Below are 18,308 nucleotides of genomic sequence, written 5' to 3' on the forward strand. Positions count from 1 at the left end.
AGAAGAAAAATACCAGACGAGACTGGAATCACTGGCAAGTCTAATCCTAAATTACAATTTTAGATACCTTGGCAGTTAAAGTTACAATAGCTGTCCATACCACTGCTTAGATTTTTGTACTTTTTAAGTAAATTAACTTTATGTCAGATGTTTCTCCACTTCTTTAGAGCCAGAAAAATAAAAGCATTCTCAATTGACTTTCTATTACAGTAACACCTTACTCAAATCTAAAGACAAAAAAAAGCCACCAAGCAATTCAACAGATTACCTAACTGCAACTGAAATGCTTCTTTAGAAGTCCAAAATTGCAGAGAACTGTAATTGCTAGTTTGCCTGTGCACAGATTAGTAAAGGTACACATGAATCCTACTGAAAAAGAAATCTTCCTAAAGTTGTGCTGAAGATATATGTCAGTACAAAACATGTCAAAATTACAAACTTCAGACTATTTTCCTCAGAATTGAAACTATACCAATGATAACAGTTGTTTCTATCTTCTATTCACTGCACAGGACTAACGAAAGCTCTAATAAATAAGCATTTAAGGCAAAACTAGCGTAATGCATGTAGAGGTTCCACAGATTTCTGTTTACTCATTTAAAATGACTGCTTCCATCCTTAAACCAGGTTAAGAAATATTTCTTACTGATTAATTTAGCATAAACATTTATTGGAAGACCAAAGATGATTACCATCTCTAATACGGTTTGGTCAACTACTGCAGGTATAAACAAGATGCAATTTTAGGTTCAAGACTATTATGAACAATTAAAATTTAGTTCTCTAAGCCAGCTCAAACCTTACTAAGAACTTGGATACGACCAGGCTTAAAATATTTCAGAAAAACTACTGAAGAGTTAAATTGTTATTCGTAAAAATCATGTGGGTTTGAAAACACTGAACCTCTTTTCTACAAGAACTAGGTTTTCAGCTGCTGTATCCCATTTTCAAGGGTTTAAAGAGTCATCACATTTTTTTAACCTAAGAAAAGCTACTGACTCCAAATTAGATTCCTGTAGAAAGTATACAGAAGCAACAGTCACTACTTACAGGTTTGTGCACTGAACTACAGTGCAAGTTTTCACATTGCAAGTATTTAAGTTAGCAGACTAACCCACTCTGAACAACAGATGTATTTATTCCACAGTGTTTTGAAAGCCTGTAGTATTTTTCTTCCTAATGATAAAAGCCTAGACTAACTAATAAAGTTTAACTCCTCCTCTCCATTTTTTCTGCTCCTAAACCAAATGAGATTAGAGATACTAGCAGTTAGAAATTAGTTGCAGATTTTCCGTGTAAACAGAAAATAGCAACGGCACCTTTCACATGCATATAACTATACATAAATGGGATTTTTGCCTATATAGACTGTCGTCTCTAACTCAGTCACGGTGCCGAACTCTCAGAAGACATACATTTTACTCCCATCACCAAAGCTCCCTATATATTAGCTACTTACAGAGAAAATGGGCAGGGTGAACCCCACTGTGTAGAGGACAGTGGATGTGATGGTACTGTCATGGAACGGGTACTTGATGTTGTCATCATTACAGAAAAAGCCTCTCTGATACGGTTTTATTTTGGCCAAGTTTAGAACACCGAGGGGCAAGCCAGCTGTTGGGGGAAGGAAAACAAAAAACAAACACAAGATATACATGTGGTTAAATTTAAAAAAACAAAAACAAAGCAAACTACATTTTAAAACATGCGTGGAGGAAGGTACCAAACATGCAAAACTCAAATTTTCTAAGGATCATGCAATGCACACACTTACCAAATCATTTTAATACAAATTTAGCTCTTCTAGAAGTCTGCTTCAGAAGGACTCTGAGGTTGCCCACCAGATACAGAAGTTAAGAAACTATGGAATTTCAAGTCCTTTCATCATTAAGGCAAGTTGCCACACGCTGAACCAAGATTATGCTTAAGAAAAGCATTTGCCACTCACATGACTGAATAGTTATTGAGGGTGGGCTGCTTTTTGTTCCCCCCTCCTTCAACACCTCCCCACAGCTTGTACCTGAATTACCAGCCCTGTTCTATACACTATAATCTGGTCAGTGTTTACGGAGAACAATACAAAAATACACACAGATTTCGCTGTAGATTTTGAGTTAAAGATTCCATGCAAATAGCTTTCATGCAGGTGGGGGGAACAAGAGAAGTGTAGAGACACCAATGGGAAATAAGCACTCTGAATGGACTACATCTCAAGGTAATGAGATTTCTACTTTAAGAGTTGCATTAACACAGCTTCTTTACACTTTGGAAGATTTCTGCATGAAAATAACTAGGTTACTAACACAGAAACCAAGACTTGGGTATAAATGATAGCTCTCTGAACTTACACTGTATGATATATTACCCATTCCCTCTCTTACAAGTTCACTTCCACTATACTGGCAGTCATGCCAAAGAGGCCATCAAGACTTCTGACAATTACATTCAGGTCCGTCACTTATTTCTGACAAGAAGAATTAGCTAGGGAATAGACATTTGCAGGAGCAATGATCTCAGGAAACCCAAGTTTGTCATTTTACTCTACTTTCTCATTCCCCACTCTGCTTTAGTCCCTTGAATAGATCAGTGGATAAATTATGCAATGCTATGTAATAATTGCAAAATCCCCAAACAAAACAAATAAGTAGATTTTTGTTTGAAACAAATTAAAATGGGCAACTAAACTCTATTTTCCCCAACATCCATGTAACATGCAGTTCTTCATATAGACACTCTATAGGTAAACTAGACCGTAAGTGCAATTATCAAAGCAGAAAAGACTACTCACAATGTAAACAAACTTCTGTACTGAAAACAAAGAACTTTTCAAAGAAATTCACATGATAAGAGGTTGCTTTGATGTCTGGTGACACTTGTTAAGATGAGTATCAGATAAGGTTATTTAAAACCCCTTTAAGTGACTTATTTCTATGTACTTCACAGAAAAGGCATCAAGAACAAAACAGTAGGAACAGAGTGACAAATCCGGGACCCTTGTTTGCGCTGCTAAGTCACAGTGCAAAAGCACATGAAGTGCATACTGAAACTGTGTTTGCTAATATCGCAACTCTGCTCCTAAGAAAACTGGTACAGTCACAGAAGGCAGTCTGGAGGGAATTTAAAGCCTCCTGTGAAGCAGAGGGGATTTTTTTTTTCCCCTCTCAAAACATCTGAAATCCTAAACACTGTCCACACTTGGTCTTCACAACCAGGGATGCTGATAGAGCAAAGCACTTCAGCAGATGCTTAGCATCCTGTATAACAAAACTGAACAAAAATGCAAATGTCATTATGCTTGTTGAACTTCAGTCACAAAACTTTTTCATGAGGTAGGATGATATACCTTAAAATTAACTGCATCTCAAGGGTTTCTCTCCCTCCTCTACCTTAGTGACTAAGAAAAGACACAGAACTTGGCAGCAAGCAGAAACAGCTGAAACAGAACTGCAGCCCTTCCAATACCAGGGCTGCCACACCAAACTCAAAGTCTACTTGGATCAAAGGACATTGCTGCATGTTTGCATGTCAAGCCAGTTTTCAGCTCCACTCAAGGCCATGGCAAGACTCCACTAACATAAATCAGAGCCCATGTTTCCCGTCCTTATCTGCACTACTGCATACCCAGCATCAGGATGATGGAGCGGCAAAGCCATTACCTATTTGATACAATCCTATCTTCTCAAACAGGTCACCAGATTTTCACATGCAGAAATCACACCCTCACTGTTAATTTAAGCAGCAGCTTGTGTTTTGCGGACTAGTCAGACATAAATACCTCTGTTTCCCAAAAAAAGCTATTCAAAACATAAAATGGTGTCATTCAATTACATTTTCAGCCTTTCTGAGCCAACACTGCTCAATTTTTACAGAAAGATTCTGAGGTGTTTTTCTTTGGTTCTGTATCTGGGTTTAACTCCATTAGGACAGGCTACTTTATTTTTGCTGGCTGCTGAAATATGTCCTCTAAATGCTCCACTTCGGAAACTAAAATACACTCGAGCAACTCACTTGCAAATATGACAGTTCTTAGCGCAAAAATTCCAAATTTCTTGCCACCAAAGTACACAGGTTTATGGCCAAAGGTCATGCATAGTTTTTTTTCAAGGAATATTTCTTTAGGAACTAGAAAAGAGCCATTACATGAATGCACATGAAAAAGAGTAAGTAACTTAAGTTAGTCAAGCAGGGTTTTAAGCCTAACAGCAAAACAAAGTTTGAATACAAAGGGATGTTTTTTTGTTGTGCAACTGCAGCAGGAGGGTATTACTCACTCTGTAACCTAGTTAAGGAAGAAACTGAAGTACTTTCTTTTAATTAGGAACATTTCCATACAGTAAGTGTTATGCACTCAGTTTTCAATAAAAAGGAAAGGAACTCAAGATTTAAATTAAGCTTTCTTTTATTCCCCTTAAATAGTCTTCCTTACGTAAAATTTGTTTATAAAAAGTAGTTTGTGAGAACTTTTACACAACTAGCAGTTATCAAAATTTTTCTGGTGCCTATACATTTACATATCTCTTGGTATATTTTTGTTCCTTTCTACATCTGTTTTATCGAAAGAAAAGGATCTACCTTTTTGTTAAACAAGATTGATTTGACTACATTATGCAGTACTTGGAAAGTACTTTAAAAGTGTGTAATTTAGATTTGGAATTAAGAAACATTTTTAATCATGGGATTCTGGGAAGACGAAAAGCAGCAAATAAATAAAGGGGTCAGATGAGGACAATTTCACCGAAGTGACAGCAAAAATCATTCATACAGTCCACAGTAAGAGAATGAGAAATTGGATATTGTTTACACATCTCACACTAACTGCAAATTTCCATTCTTTACATTACCATTAGAATTCCTACTGCAATCTATACAATGCAATGCTTTCCAGCAGTGGAGTAGAAGACTTTAGGAAATGGTGTTTAGTTGATCATTAAACTAAATGAGTAGTAGTATTTTCACTATTGTTTATTTTACAGGGAGGGAAGACAACACTTGATACATGTAAGTAAACAGCCCTGAAATTTTCACTGTAAGAGAAAACAAAACAAACCAAAACCACTAATGGACACAGCAGGCCAGTAAGTATTGACACCACAGATGCCAAGCATCTGCATGACCTTTAAGCAGGCTGACTGTACACTGAACTCCTGAGGAATGCTCATTTTCATTAGCTTCTACAAACTGGAGGAAAGGGTGACCAAGATCCAGTGAGAGATTGCAAGGCTAAAACGCAGTCTTATAGATCAGCTCTCATACCTTGTCCTCCTCTTCCTTTTTACCTAGCCAGTGTCAGCAGCAACCTGAGGGTGCTCTTCTGATTTAGGTAGCTCTATACCTTAAGGGATCATAATGGCTCAGTTGTTATTCATATCCTCCAAAGCATGACCTTCAGCTGTAACAAAAGACTGTTCCTTGAAGCTCTGTATGCTTCAGAATCAGAACTGGAGTTTCTCTGTTTTCTGTTAAACTTTGTCTAGTTGACCAACAGGTTCTGTGCTGTTTTGCTAGGTAGCAGCAAGAAACAGACAGCAGTCCTCTGATCGTGTTCCCCTCCGCGTTAATTATACATACAAAACAACCTGATCGCTCAGGTGGTGTGGAACTGGCCCATCCAAGACACTGTAGAAGACTGGAAGACACTCCTCCTGTGATGCTCATGCAAACAGACTCCGGCTAACCCTGAAAGCTATGGCAGTAGTAACAAGGTTGGATAGGAAGAGAGACTGCAGAGATTGGAAAGCTTTACCTATGAAAGACAGGTGAAAAAGCTTCATAAACATGGATGAGAACGAAAGCACACAGGAGGGAGAGAGAGGGAGGCAAGGCTGGCACTTTAATTGCTGAGCATGGTTTACAAGTAAGAAACAGCCTTAAGTTTTTGGGTAGAACTATACAGGGCAACACAAGATTTGTACAGAGCAAAACTAATCTAGCTGAAATAGTTACATGGGGCTATGCTGACTTCACAAGGAATTTCCAGCTCCAGTTACAAGGTTCAAGCCAGTTGCAACAAAAGTTTCCATTGAAAACCTACAGATAATTCACAGTAATATCAATAGCCTTCAGGGAACCCATATTTAACCACCTCTGGCATGACACAAAAGGCTGGAAGGAAGGAAGGGCAGTCCAGGGTGTGAGACCAGGGAGGTAGTCATTGTGAGAATGGTTCTCCACCCACAGAAAGGGACTGGGAACTGAAAATGAGAGCCAATGGAAGGGGGAGGTGAGGTCTTCCTTCGGGGGAAAAAAAAAAAAAAGGAAAAAATCATTGATTTGTTTTCTCTTTTTTTTAAAGATGAAAACAAAAAAACAATTTAAATTCCACAATTTATCCTACTACAAATGGTGGTGCTGGATACCAAACTATATCTTTTAATAACAGTGCAAATACTGCACTATCACTTTGATTTGTGGCATTTGTCAGACCTGTAACTAGCATTAGGTGCTTAAGTTTAGAGGCATAAGGAGTTTGATTCTGATACTCAGGTGTACATTTGGCTTTGCCAAGAAGCCGGTTGGTATATTTTTCCCTAAACTGGTAAAAAACAGAATTTATCATCGAATTAGCCTCTTCTACAGCTGGCAGTTGCCATAAATATTTAAGAGCAGCACAGATTTTTGTTCAACAGGAGGTATCTTCAGGTCTGAAAATGCTGCTTGTGTAACACTTCCTAATTAAGTCTATGGACACAGTTTTGGATGGGTCTTCATTTAGGAGTATTAAGTTTAACATCTGAAAGGAAAGAGACTCTTAAGTTTCTAACCCTTTCAAGTGTACTGTACCATCTAGTTCAGAAGCAAGGGGTGCTCACAAAACCTGACTATGCTTTCAAAGGTGACGCAAGACAATCCAAACTGTCCTGCCAGTCTCTCACCTCTGCCCACCCACTGCTATCCCCTTCCTTGCCACAGCAGCAGCTTTTCACACCAGCCTGTCCAAAAGAAAAAAAAAAAAAAAGAAAAGCCCTATGCCCACACAGAGGTTTTTCAGGAGCACTTAGTCCAGCACTCAGGCAGATGAGCATCAGAGCTGGGGTGAAGGACAGAACAGGAACATGCAGCCAAGGGTGTGCAAGAAGAGCAAACAAGGACGGACTGGCCATAGTCTCAGATCAACTGAAACACCTCGTGAAATTGTTTCCTGGTCAGTAGTGCTTTAAGTCAGCTGTAAGTAGTTCAAAGGAACGCATTGTATTTTTTGTAAACATCCTTTAATTAACCCAGTTGGCGTCCTTGTCTGTGGAAGTGACCAAGTCTTCACTTGAGGCTCTGTGCCATCTTAAAAACTTGTGCTCATTTGCTGTTTCAGGTTCTCCAGGACACACAGACTCCTACCTGGCCCCCCAATCAGGAAGTTCCGCTCATTCAGACTAATGAATATCTAGAAACTGGGAGAAAGGTAGTCATCTTTAAGGAAGACTATAGCAAGTGAAAATATTCTAGATGGATTATTAACCACAATCCAAAGCTTCTTCCTCATGCTGTACTGAATTCACAAGTGCTAATTAAGAGAAACTGTACTAGACTAACATGAGACTAAGGAGAATTTTTATGTTTTTCTACAGTTGCCCTGAAAAATAGGATCACTACATTCTGCACTTGATTTGCTGACGCAGAAAGTCACCTTTGGCTTTTTAAAGAAATCCACAATTTACAGTTAAATAGGGGGTTGTCAAACAGGAATTCTGACTGTATTGGAGAAATAATTTCCATAAAACCCAGCAAATGAAAACCACAAAACAGATCAATTACTCAGCTACAGGCTGCTTATTGAAGAAAAAGGCACTTTTCAAAGCTTACATTCTTATTAGGGAGATGATGCTGTTAAATAACCCTACAGACAGATTGATGTCCTCATTCTGAGGTGAAACCTATATGCTGGTAATTATGACTGAGGAAAATGGAGAAATTAAGTTCTCTCACTCTTACATGTGTATTTTTGCTATTTATTTTCAGCCAGGAAAACCATGTTTGCTTTTCTGCCCATTTTGCAAGGCGGTCTGAGGTACAGGAGAATGCTAGACATTTAAAGAAACCGAGATAGGTCAACCTCACACTGCTGGAGAGATTTCGGGAGCATCTGTAAGAGAGATGGTTCTCTGCAGACAAGCAGATGTGCTGAAAATTTATTTCCATGAGCAGTGAAGAAAAAAAAAGTTGTGATAGAATCAATACCTCTTAGACAGGGGGCTCTGGGAATACAGAAATCTGCTAAAAGGAAGATGAGATTAAAAATACATGAAAGCATTTACACTTTTGACACCTACAGGTGAGGAACATGCAAAAGAAAAATACACTATTTATTTTCAGTAGCCGAGATGAGCTAGCAGCCCTCAGCTCACCTGCTAACCACTTTAAAGGACTTTATCTTACTTTTCCAACCCTAGGAATGCAAAATATTTCTCATATCAGCACACTGATTGTTCTGATAATGCCAGAAGCTGTGCTAGGCTTCAGTAAGCAGGAGATAGGTATTTAAAAGCCTGAACTACATTCTAATCTCTGCTACTATTCTACTTGCAACTATTACACTACTTACATTTTTATTTGTTTTCTGATATATTATTTGGCTAGCAGAAAAGCCAGATCAGCAACCTGACAACAGTTTCACTAAATGACTGTGCCTTTCAATTTTGGTTGGGCAAAGGCAAGGGTGGTGAAGGCAGGGCATGAAGGAAACCTTCCTCCGAGCTGGACCAGCCTCACCACAGCAGAGTGCAGTTTCTAGTCCAGTCATTTAATAGCAGAAAGCTACATCATATTCTAGTGTCCCCATTCAACACGGAAGCAGAAGTTCAGTCATCTATGCTACCAATCCATTAGATCAAGTCACAACGCTTGTTTAAGAATACTAACACAGACAAGTGTATTCTCCCTTATTGCTACATTTTCAACCAAACAAGCCACAACTTTTAGAAGCATTAGGTACCTGTTAGTCTAAAAAACATGCAGTTGTGTCTCCTGTGAACATTTACAGGGCAGTAATATATCCTAGCCTGCTCTGCTACTTACACATGGAAAAATACATTGCTCAGGTGAGCCAGCTGCAGGTCACAAGCAAAGGCTGTGCCCTGGGCTCTGCTCCTTTCAGGGGGCAGAGAAGGTCCAAGTCGACAGCCACCTGGAACTCATTAGCAGTTCACCCAGAGGGGCAGAGGCCAATTGCCCTGATTACTGACAGACCTGACAGAAAGATTTAAGACCCTCAGACTAATAGCTAAAAGACACCAGAGACGGAGAGGTCAGCAGCTCCTTGTGCTGCAGTGCTCATAGCAGGGGAAGAACAGAACCGGCTGCAGCCAGACCAAGCAGGAGCAACTTCTCCCACTATAAGCCTTCCTGTTTAGGGGGAATTAAGTATTTAATCACTGCTTGCATTGTGTGCTCAGCCTTATGTTCACTGTTAAAGGCTTTAACTGTATTGTCCAGGGAATTAAAAAGCCCAGAGATACAAAACTATGTCCATAGCCCCCAGAGATCAAGATCTGCAAACAGTCCACCTAAAGCACTGAGCTTAGGGACAGGGAAAATAATACAGAAAAAGAAACGGAACTATCCAGGTCAGCTGCTGGCAAGACAGCAACAGATTTTTTTTTTTCCTGCAGGCAACACCAACTCTGAATGTCATTTAAGATCAGTTCTCTTTTAAACTCCAGAAGTTACAACTTTTTTCGTTTTAATCTTTGTTTTGTGGAAGTACACAGCAAAAGGTGTTCTAAGTATTTCACATACAGCTACACACCCTGACCCAAAATAACATTCAGTCTCTAGAAATATAATAGGCAATTAGCTGTTAGGAGTGTAAATGATCTTTTTCCTATGAGTCTTACAAGCATGATGTTTTATTTAAAGACTATTTAATAAAGTCAAGCCTTACAATGGCAGTGCTACAGAGGGACTCAGAATTTCCATTAAATAGTCCACCTGAACATCATTTTATACCAGGTGTGTCAAACTCATTTTCACTGGGGGCCACATCAGCCTCACAGTTGCCTTCGAAGTTTAAGGGACAAATATGCCCAAGAATTAATTTGAGGGAGAAATTTTACCTTATTATAAGAGAGGCAGAAGCTACTCAAGATGCTGCAATTTGATACAGAATCCCTACATTTAGAGGCAAAAAAAACAGAGTAAAACAACTGTTTAGTACAACTTCCTCCTTCCCTATGAAAGAAAGCATGTAACAAACATCTATCTGTTACCCTTCTATATCAGGGATGACCAGTCAACATCTTATGCTACCTTAAGGGATCAAGCACCCGTCATGTGGCCTCTCTGAAAGCTGCACCAGTAGCAATGGCAGCCAAAGGGAAGGAGGCACTAAAATCTAGGCTAAGTCTAGCACAATTCATTGCTTCATCTGCAGCATCACAGAAATAAGGCTGCATTGATATGGCCCTTGTGTAACTCCAGTTCCATTTAAAAGAATCAGGGTTCTGATCCCCGACCTGACATATTCACCCTTTTTAATTTAAAATTAAAAACAAAGCAGCCCACTCCCCCCCCTTTCCCCAAACACACAATTATTCTCCTGTTACTGGGTATCAAGATGCCACATGAATAGGAGATGCCAAAACTGCATTGAATTATAATACAATACAAATAAAACTGAAGGGAACACACTCCTGAGTCAGACTGCTTCTTGGTTACAGCTTTTTAGAGATTAATCAGAGAAGGCTATAACAGAGCAGGACTAGCCTACTAATGCTTCTTGTACTGGTTGTTTCAAATCCTGTAACTCAATATGATAACAGAAAATGTTTAATAAATGCACCAGACAGATTCAACATTATTTTTCTGTATAATATTCTGCTAAAGAAGCTTTCTTGGGTCTACTTTCAGATTATGTATGAACAAGCAGTCTTAAGTTTAAAAGCTGCACCTGACTGCTAGAAAGATTCACATGGCAGAGAATCTGACAAAAGTAGTTTGAAAGACAATGCAAGTTGATCAAGACAGTTTTTAGTTCTGTGCCTCTGAGATCAGTCTTGTGACTTGGGAAGGAAAATTCCTCCCAGAAAGTGGGTCAAGTCATTAGCAGTTGATTGTCAAACAAGAAGGTATGAGCAGAAAATCATTAATATAAATAAGTGTCACAGTTTTCTTCCAGTTTTTAATCTGCAGGACAACAGTACTCGGCTGGAAAACTGTTTGTGGGTCTGCTCACAGGAGGGAACTGAGAGGCCTATTGCCACAGCTGAACAGATTATCAACAACTACCTTGTTCTAACAAAGTGGTCTAGGAAAGCATCTTAAGGAAATCTGGCTTCTTCAGGATAGTGTTAAATGGTTTTATTTCTGCCATATACCAGGTTAAAACTAGTCACTCACTACTTATCCATTACCTGAATTTCTAGTGTTCATGGATTTTTCAGTTGTCTTCAGTCAACTGTTTCTCTTTATTAGATGCCAAGAAAAAGCAGTTTCCTTTGCAGGACAAGAGAGAGGGAAAGGAGCCAACTCCCTGTACCATCACCACCCCCATGAGCAGACACAGCAATAATCAAGGCCATACCAATAAATCTGACTTTTTTTCTAAAGCCATACTTCTGTGGGTAGTATATTTTCCCAATAAGGTTCTACATAATTACGTTCAGCACTTTTTTCCCTCCCATCATCCAAGGTGATATTAACGCTCTTTGCAGAATTTAGTCCAGGAGAATTATCAGTTCTCTGGGACAACTCCAAGTCACTAGGAAGGCTACATACAAAGCCTGAGATCTCTCTCATCATCAGGTACCTTACGGAGTTAGGTCACATCTTGCTACTTGCTTGTGTGGCTCCAGACACAGGCCACAGACAGAGGACTAACAGCTTTATCCTGTCATCAGCATCTGGGTCAGTGCAACAGTGCTCTTACATAAAACTACGCAGTAACAGGCAACCAGCCGTCAACTGCTTTTACGTTCTCTCACACCAGGGCTGTGATTGAATGGGCTCCAAACAGAGCTGCATTTAGTCAATATGAGTTCATACCATCCAACTCTCTAAATCCAGGTCAGTGCATTGAATCAGCACAGGCTCAAACAAGCACCTAAGCATCTACAAAGGTGAGCCAGGGCCTCATCAACTACGAGTGATGAGCTACTTCATTGTTTAGCTTTAGTGTGGTACTTCATTTTCTACAGAAAATGTCAGAAGCCCCTTTCCTCCCACTGCCTTAAGCAAAGGTCACCAGCTTCACATAAGCATATTGCACGAGTCTTTCCATCTGCTTAAGGTCAAAGAGTCACCAGGGCTCAGGCGGCTGGTAGGGAACCTCACTGCTGACAAGCATCTTCCTCTATTATGCCGAGAGGAAATAATATAGTGCTGAGTTCAAGATTTGGCTCATAGCAAGGCACTGGAAGGTGAATTAGGAGTTAGATATCACTGTAAAAAAGTTCAAGAAGTTTGCTTTTTGAGACAGGGGTTAACCAGAGTACAAGATAGACTTTAATAGCAATATCCAGCAAAGCAAGAACCTGATTGCTGACTTCAAATAGTGTTTATTTATAAACACTAACTAGTCAAGTTCTACCCTGAAGTTTCTCTGAAGGCTTCCTAGCAAGACATAGTGTCTTTGGGTGGATCTTGCCAAAGACAGTAACAAGGGACAACATCACAACCACAGTACTCGGTTTCATGTGCTCAAGAAAACTAAGTGTGAAAGGGAAGGCAAGACTTTCCCTGTTTCAGGTAACAACCATGTTTCCAATAAACTGAGAGACAACTTGATGAGAATCATCTTGTGGTACCTAGGTAGACAGTGCCATTTAAAGACAAGCTGCCCTTTCACATGAACCTGTTGCAGCTTTACAGTGTATTATATTAATGCACTGGAGGATTGACCATCCACATGACATGGAAAATAAGGATGGTGACACACATGTCAGTGAGTCACAAGTAATAGTGGAGGAGGTTTTATTTGAACTAGGGCAACCAGGAAGTGCTAACCCACATAGAAGGCCTTCCTTGACTGAACAGCAATACCTTATTCATCAGAGACAACTGCCTTCAGTGACAGCAAGTAAACACTTCCAAAAGGGAAGAACAGCACCTAAAGCAAAAACATTGTACAAGGTGTGCAAAGTTGTCCCAGACATCTCACACACTGCAAAATCAAACTCGCCTGCTCTGTACACATACATCTGCTTTTTATCACACAACATTCCTGCAGTCTTTATCTAGTAAGCTTAAAAGAACAATGTAAGCATTTGGTATTCCTGAGTTTGGTCCACATGTTGTTCTGTTCAGAAGACCAGAACTTCTTCCCTTAACTCAGAAGTAGCTCCATGACAAAAATCAGGCTGCCACAGGCCCACTGTTCCCACCACCCACCGTGTACCAAACCCTTCTTTGTCCTACAAGTACTGCTTGCAGCTCAGGGTACCTCAACACCCAAGTAGCATACAGCCCCACTGATAGAAAACAGCTGCACACTAGGGAAGTCTCCAGTTGGCTCCTGGAACCAGCATGGGACAGGACTTGGGAGAGGAGGCAAAAACCCCAGAAAACTCAACACATGCACCAGAATTAACTACAATCTACAGCAGTTCTAAATTTTATTAACAATCTTTCACTATTTCCAACATACTAGAGAAGAGTGGATCAGAACAGTGAAGGGCTGAATTCTTTAGAAGACATCAATTTTTCTAATATTTGGCTGTACATATTCTTGCATTACACCAGCAATCACAAATTGAAAAGTACACTCCCTAATTACTTATAATAGCTTGTCAGTGATTGCATAGTCAGGCAAGGTACTAAAACAATTCTGTTGTACTGCATCCCTGCACTCAAGTTTGGCATGAATTGCAACAACCATGGACCAGAAGCAAGTTGTCCTAGTTTAGTGGCACCGAGAATGTTTTCCGTATTACTTCAGTTAACCCTGCAGAACTTACTTTAATCTGATCTTGGTCTTAGCGAGAATTTGGTCCAAAGGTAAACATATTTAGTAGGTCCTTCCACTCACTACAGGAAAATTACTATGGGTTTCTCCGACTTTGTTCTTTAAGTGTTGTTAACCTGCCTTAATGAAGAAGCAGCCTGATTTGCAGTCGAACAACAGACCTGTAACAGTGCCATGGAGTCTAAGTGTAGCACTTAATGAAGACATCAGTCACAAGCTAATTAACAAAGTTATTTTAATAAGCTGTTATTTTTGCATGACAAATTTAAACTGTAATAAACCATAAGAATCAAGTCTCAGTATTGGCGAAAACTGGTTTTACTGTTGTCTAGAACTATCATTCCATTTACACACCTGTGCCATGCTACACAGAATGTCCATCAGAAGAACAAAGAGACAAGTAACAAAGTATGCAGAAGAAAACCTGCAGTCCAGGCCACTCATGCTTTCTGGGAAAGGAAGAAGCTGGCCACTGTCTGCTGGACGGCAGAATAAGGGAGCTGTTGCCTGCACTGCAGATCTGCACACACACACACCCAGTGCTGCAGATCAGCACACACACACAGAATGCAGATGTGGCCTCGTCACACTGTTTAAGGACAGATGCTGCAAAAATCTGCAGGGGTTGCGTTTTTTTTTTTAGATTACAGAATATTAAACTAGTTCAATACTGAAGCACTAGTATCATGTAGAAGGAAGGAATTATAATCCTGATAATAAAGGCAATTCTTAATTTTCTCAGGGCACCAAAGACTGCTTTGCCTGGATTCTCTCTCCCTTACTGGGTAGAAAGGTGGATGGGGGAGTGAGTTTCCTTAAATGCCAATTAATAGCAACCTGAGACTTAGGTTTCAGGCAGCAACTGATCTGATAGCTTAATGCCACATAAAGGGGGAGATGTTGCTCTCCCATGCTGTCTGCTCTTTCTTGATATGTTTCCTTGTCTCTTAACTCTCTTCCATGTTGGGCTCTGGTCAGACCTTTCAATAAACCCATTATATCACCCCAAAAATCACAGTAACGCTCTCTTTCCCTTCTGTCCCTTTTGGAAAACTTGCCTTGGGAGAGTTGAACCTGCAGAAAGAATGGTTAGACTACAACAGGAGCAAGTAAATCACAGGAACTTAAAATCAGAGTCACGCATTTATGTAGCAGTGAGCTTATGGATTAGGCAGATCACTGCAACTTGAAGTTATTTCCTCAGTTTTTTTCTGTCCAAAACTGCTGACACAATGAAATTAATTCTTCCCCATGTTCACTTACTATGTGGAAGGTAGGGGAAAGAGAGGGAGAAGAAGAAAAAAGGCCACCTCTGTATCAACTGACAGTACAAGTTACCTTGGGGATTGCAAAAATCACAGGACGTTTAGGGTTGGAAGGAACCTCTTGAGATAACTAGTCAAATTGACCTGCTAAAGCAACCAGTATGCTACTGGTAGCCCTTTTTGTAGTAGAATGGGCTACCACACCAAAATTAAGAGTTCAGTCCTCAACTGAAGCTGGTCTACATAGACTGAAACTTTCAGTATGACACAGTTAAAGAGGTTTTCTCTTGGAGGCTTCTTCATGGTTTCTTTAGTAGAGATATTAGGTATCACATTATCAATACCTGCAAGTCAATTTATCTGGGCAGTTACCTTGGTCATTTGAGCAGATATCAAAGTACACTTGGGGGGGGGAAAGGGTAGAGAAAAAGTGTGAGTTATAATAAAAGTCCACAATCAACAGGAACATTTCTCTAACAGCAAAAAAACCTAAAACAGATTCCCCGTTTAGACACACAGGCTTAAGACTATGTTCATCTAAATGGCTGTCTCAATCACATGGGAGCCAGGGAGAAGAGGAAAATAATTTGGTTCTATATCCATTATCTATCCCATTCCTACACTCACATATTTTTGTGTCAGCTAGAGTTTCGCTAAAACCTTTAGCTCAATGTGTTTAAAGCAGCAGGTGTCAGGAGTCTTTATGTTAAGCACTGCCTGCATTTTTGCTCCTACTAGTAGGAAGTAAACAAGCCCAAGGGAAAACAAAGTCTGTCAACCCTCCAGCACACCAAGACATCAGATTAGAGCATCTGTGATCCAAATGCTACCTGGTGACAGGGAAGGTGTGTGAATTGGTACTACATTGCAGAGAGAGGCCAAGAATCTAGCCCCTAGGTAATAACTTGAGGCAGAAGCAGGGAAAAACCCTAATTTTCTCAGCTGGATGGCCCTCAAGTCATATGCTTCCTACAGTCTTAATTTAATATATTGTGTTTGCCTTGATAACTCAAAATGACTTAGAATACGCACATAGTACTTGAACAGACAAAAATATATGCACAGTGCAAAGCTTTTCCTAATTAGAAAGATTTTATAATGACAGTTACGAGGACAGACAAAACTGCTTGACTGGCCATAAAGACAGCATGAAAAAGTTTAAGCCTTGCTACAGCATAGCTTTGTAAAACTTCTGATCCGAATAGAGACTGCTCCTACTAGACTACATCCACTCATTCTCCAAAAGCTCTCTCATATATCATTTTTGTCAAACCAATGCATCATTCACTGTAATTTTGTTCTTCAGTGCCATTTAGCTGTAGGTTCCATTGCCATACAAACCATCTAGCAAGATACAGTGTTGATCATTACATTCATACTGATGCTATAGACATCTTACACCATAAGAGACTTCATGAGCCAGAACTGTTTGAGTGAACACCACTGAATGTGACAAGCAAGTGCTTAAATGTATTACTGAAATGCTGTTCCCATTCAATTAAGAAGCAAACACCTCTAACAAATGCTTGGACCAAGAAGCACCTCTTCAGATACTGAAGACACTTGCCTGACTCTCAACACTCAGAAGTCACAGCTCTTTACAGAGTAGAATTTCCCCTTTGCTAATTGATAACTAATATCATTACTCTTTACGGCGTGTCGTGACATAAAAGGAAAAAATTAACCTAAGTTGACAGGCCATGATGTCGTTTTTAACAGAGCCAGGGACTAAAAACAGAAGACAGCAGCACTAGGAAGGTGTTATTTGTACTAGCTAACACAAATTGGCAGTGCCGTGGCAGTGTGCTGTGGCTGTGAGGTTTACCACGGGGCCACCACCGCACCGAGGCATCGCTCCTGCCCCTACACGCGTCCCTCGCTGCTGCACAGACAGGACACAAACATCACGTTCTAACCAATACCCCAATTCCATTTCCAGACCTCAACTAGAGCACGAGTTCAGCTTCACGGAGGCCGCACACAACTCCAGTCTCACACTGAACCTCTTGGCTGCTGCACACCACCTACGGTGCCAGCTCCGCTGCAGCCGGGGTGAGCCGTGTGTGATGCCGGACACCGCTCCGACCCACCCGGGTAACCCGCACACCCCAGGCTGCAGCACTCACCTTCCCCGCACAGGATTTTGCCACAGCCGGCGGAAGAGGGGAGGGAAGAAGAAGGACAGCAGAGAGAAGAGGGAGCTCCAGATGTCAGTGGATAAGCGGCAGCAGCTCCAAACCCCCCAGGACCTTTCCCTTCCTAGCCCGCGGCCCCGGCGGGGGCGGCAGCGACCAGATTCCTCCAGGCGAGGGCCAGGAGGCCGCGGCGCCGCCGTCCGCCCGGTGCGGTGGGGAAGGGGAGGGGAAGGAGGATGGGGGTGAAGGGGCGGCAGGCAGCTGTGGAGGCGGCAGACAGGCACAGCGAAGGCGCAGGCTGGACGAGGACCCGCTCCGGGGTGGTGCCTGGCGCCACGGGGAGGGGGAGGCGAGCATGCGATTAGTGCGGCGCCGTGCGGGGACGGAGCGGAGCGCAGCGCCTCGGGGGCGGCTTCCCTCGCCCCGCCGCGGCCCGCCGACCTACCCAGCGCCACGCAGACCACGTCCAGCGCCACGAAGGGCAGCCGCGTCCTGTCAAACATGCTGGCAGCGCCGGGCGCCCGGCGTCAGGCGCGGCGCGGTGACAGCCCCGGCCCGAGAGGCGGGGGCACAGCGCAGACGGCCGGGAGGGGCGGCGGCCGGGAGGGGCTGCGCCGCGTTCGGGCGCCGCGCTCCGAGCCAATGGCGCCCGCCCCCTGCGAGCCTAGCACCGCCGCAGTCGCCGCCCGCACTGCGCTACTGCCACCACTGCAGCGCCCACCGGGGCTTTAAGGCGGGCGGGCGGGCGGGAAGGAGGGGCGGGATGGCGGCGGCGCCTCCGCCCGCCCCCTCTCGCCGCTGGGACGCCCCACCGGCGGCAGCGCTTCAATGGCAGTCCGGAGCCGGCCAATCGCGCGGCGGCCCGGCCCCGCCCCGTCCACCGGGGAGCCCCTCGCCGCGGAGCCCGCGCCCCGCCTCTCGCCCGCGGCTCCGCGCTGCCTGAGGGACTGCGGGGTGGCTGCCCGCCCGGCTGGTGCGCGCTTTCCCCGGCCCGCATCGCTGCTGGAGCTGCGGCGG

At 42.3% G+C, this 18,308-nt stretch overlaps 1 protein-coding gene across 2 annotated transcripts in view; it reads right to left on the reverse strand.

The window, feature by feature from the left end:
- PLPP1 (phospholipid phosphatase 1) overlaps nt 1-18,003 on the reverse strand; it is a 67,711-nt gene extending 49,708 nt beyond the window's left edge. The window contains exons 1-2 of one of the 2 annotated variants that reach the window (XM_065045229.1): nt 17,737-18,002; nt 1,460-1,614 (exon numbers count right to left, since the gene is read on the reverse strand). In XM_065045229.1, coding sequence (XP_064901301.1) covers nt 1,460-1,614; nt 17,737-17,794 — 213 coding nt within the window. In that variant the 5' untranslated portion in view covers nt 17,795-18,002. Of the gene's footprint in view, nt 1-1,459; nt 1,615-17,736 lie in introns of both variants that reach the window. The other variant, XM_065045231.1, reaches the window with a different exon arrangement.
- Between the last annotated feature and the right edge of the window lie 305 nt (nt 18,004-18,308).

Source organism: Columba livia, chromosome Z, assembly GCF_036013475.1.
Source record: "Columba livia isolate bColLiv1 breed racing homer chromosome Z, bColLiv1.pat.W.v2, whole genome shotgun sequence".
Taxonomy (NCBI): domain Eukaryota; kingdom Metazoa; phylum Chordata; class Aves; order Columbiformes; family Columbidae; genus Columba; species Columba livia.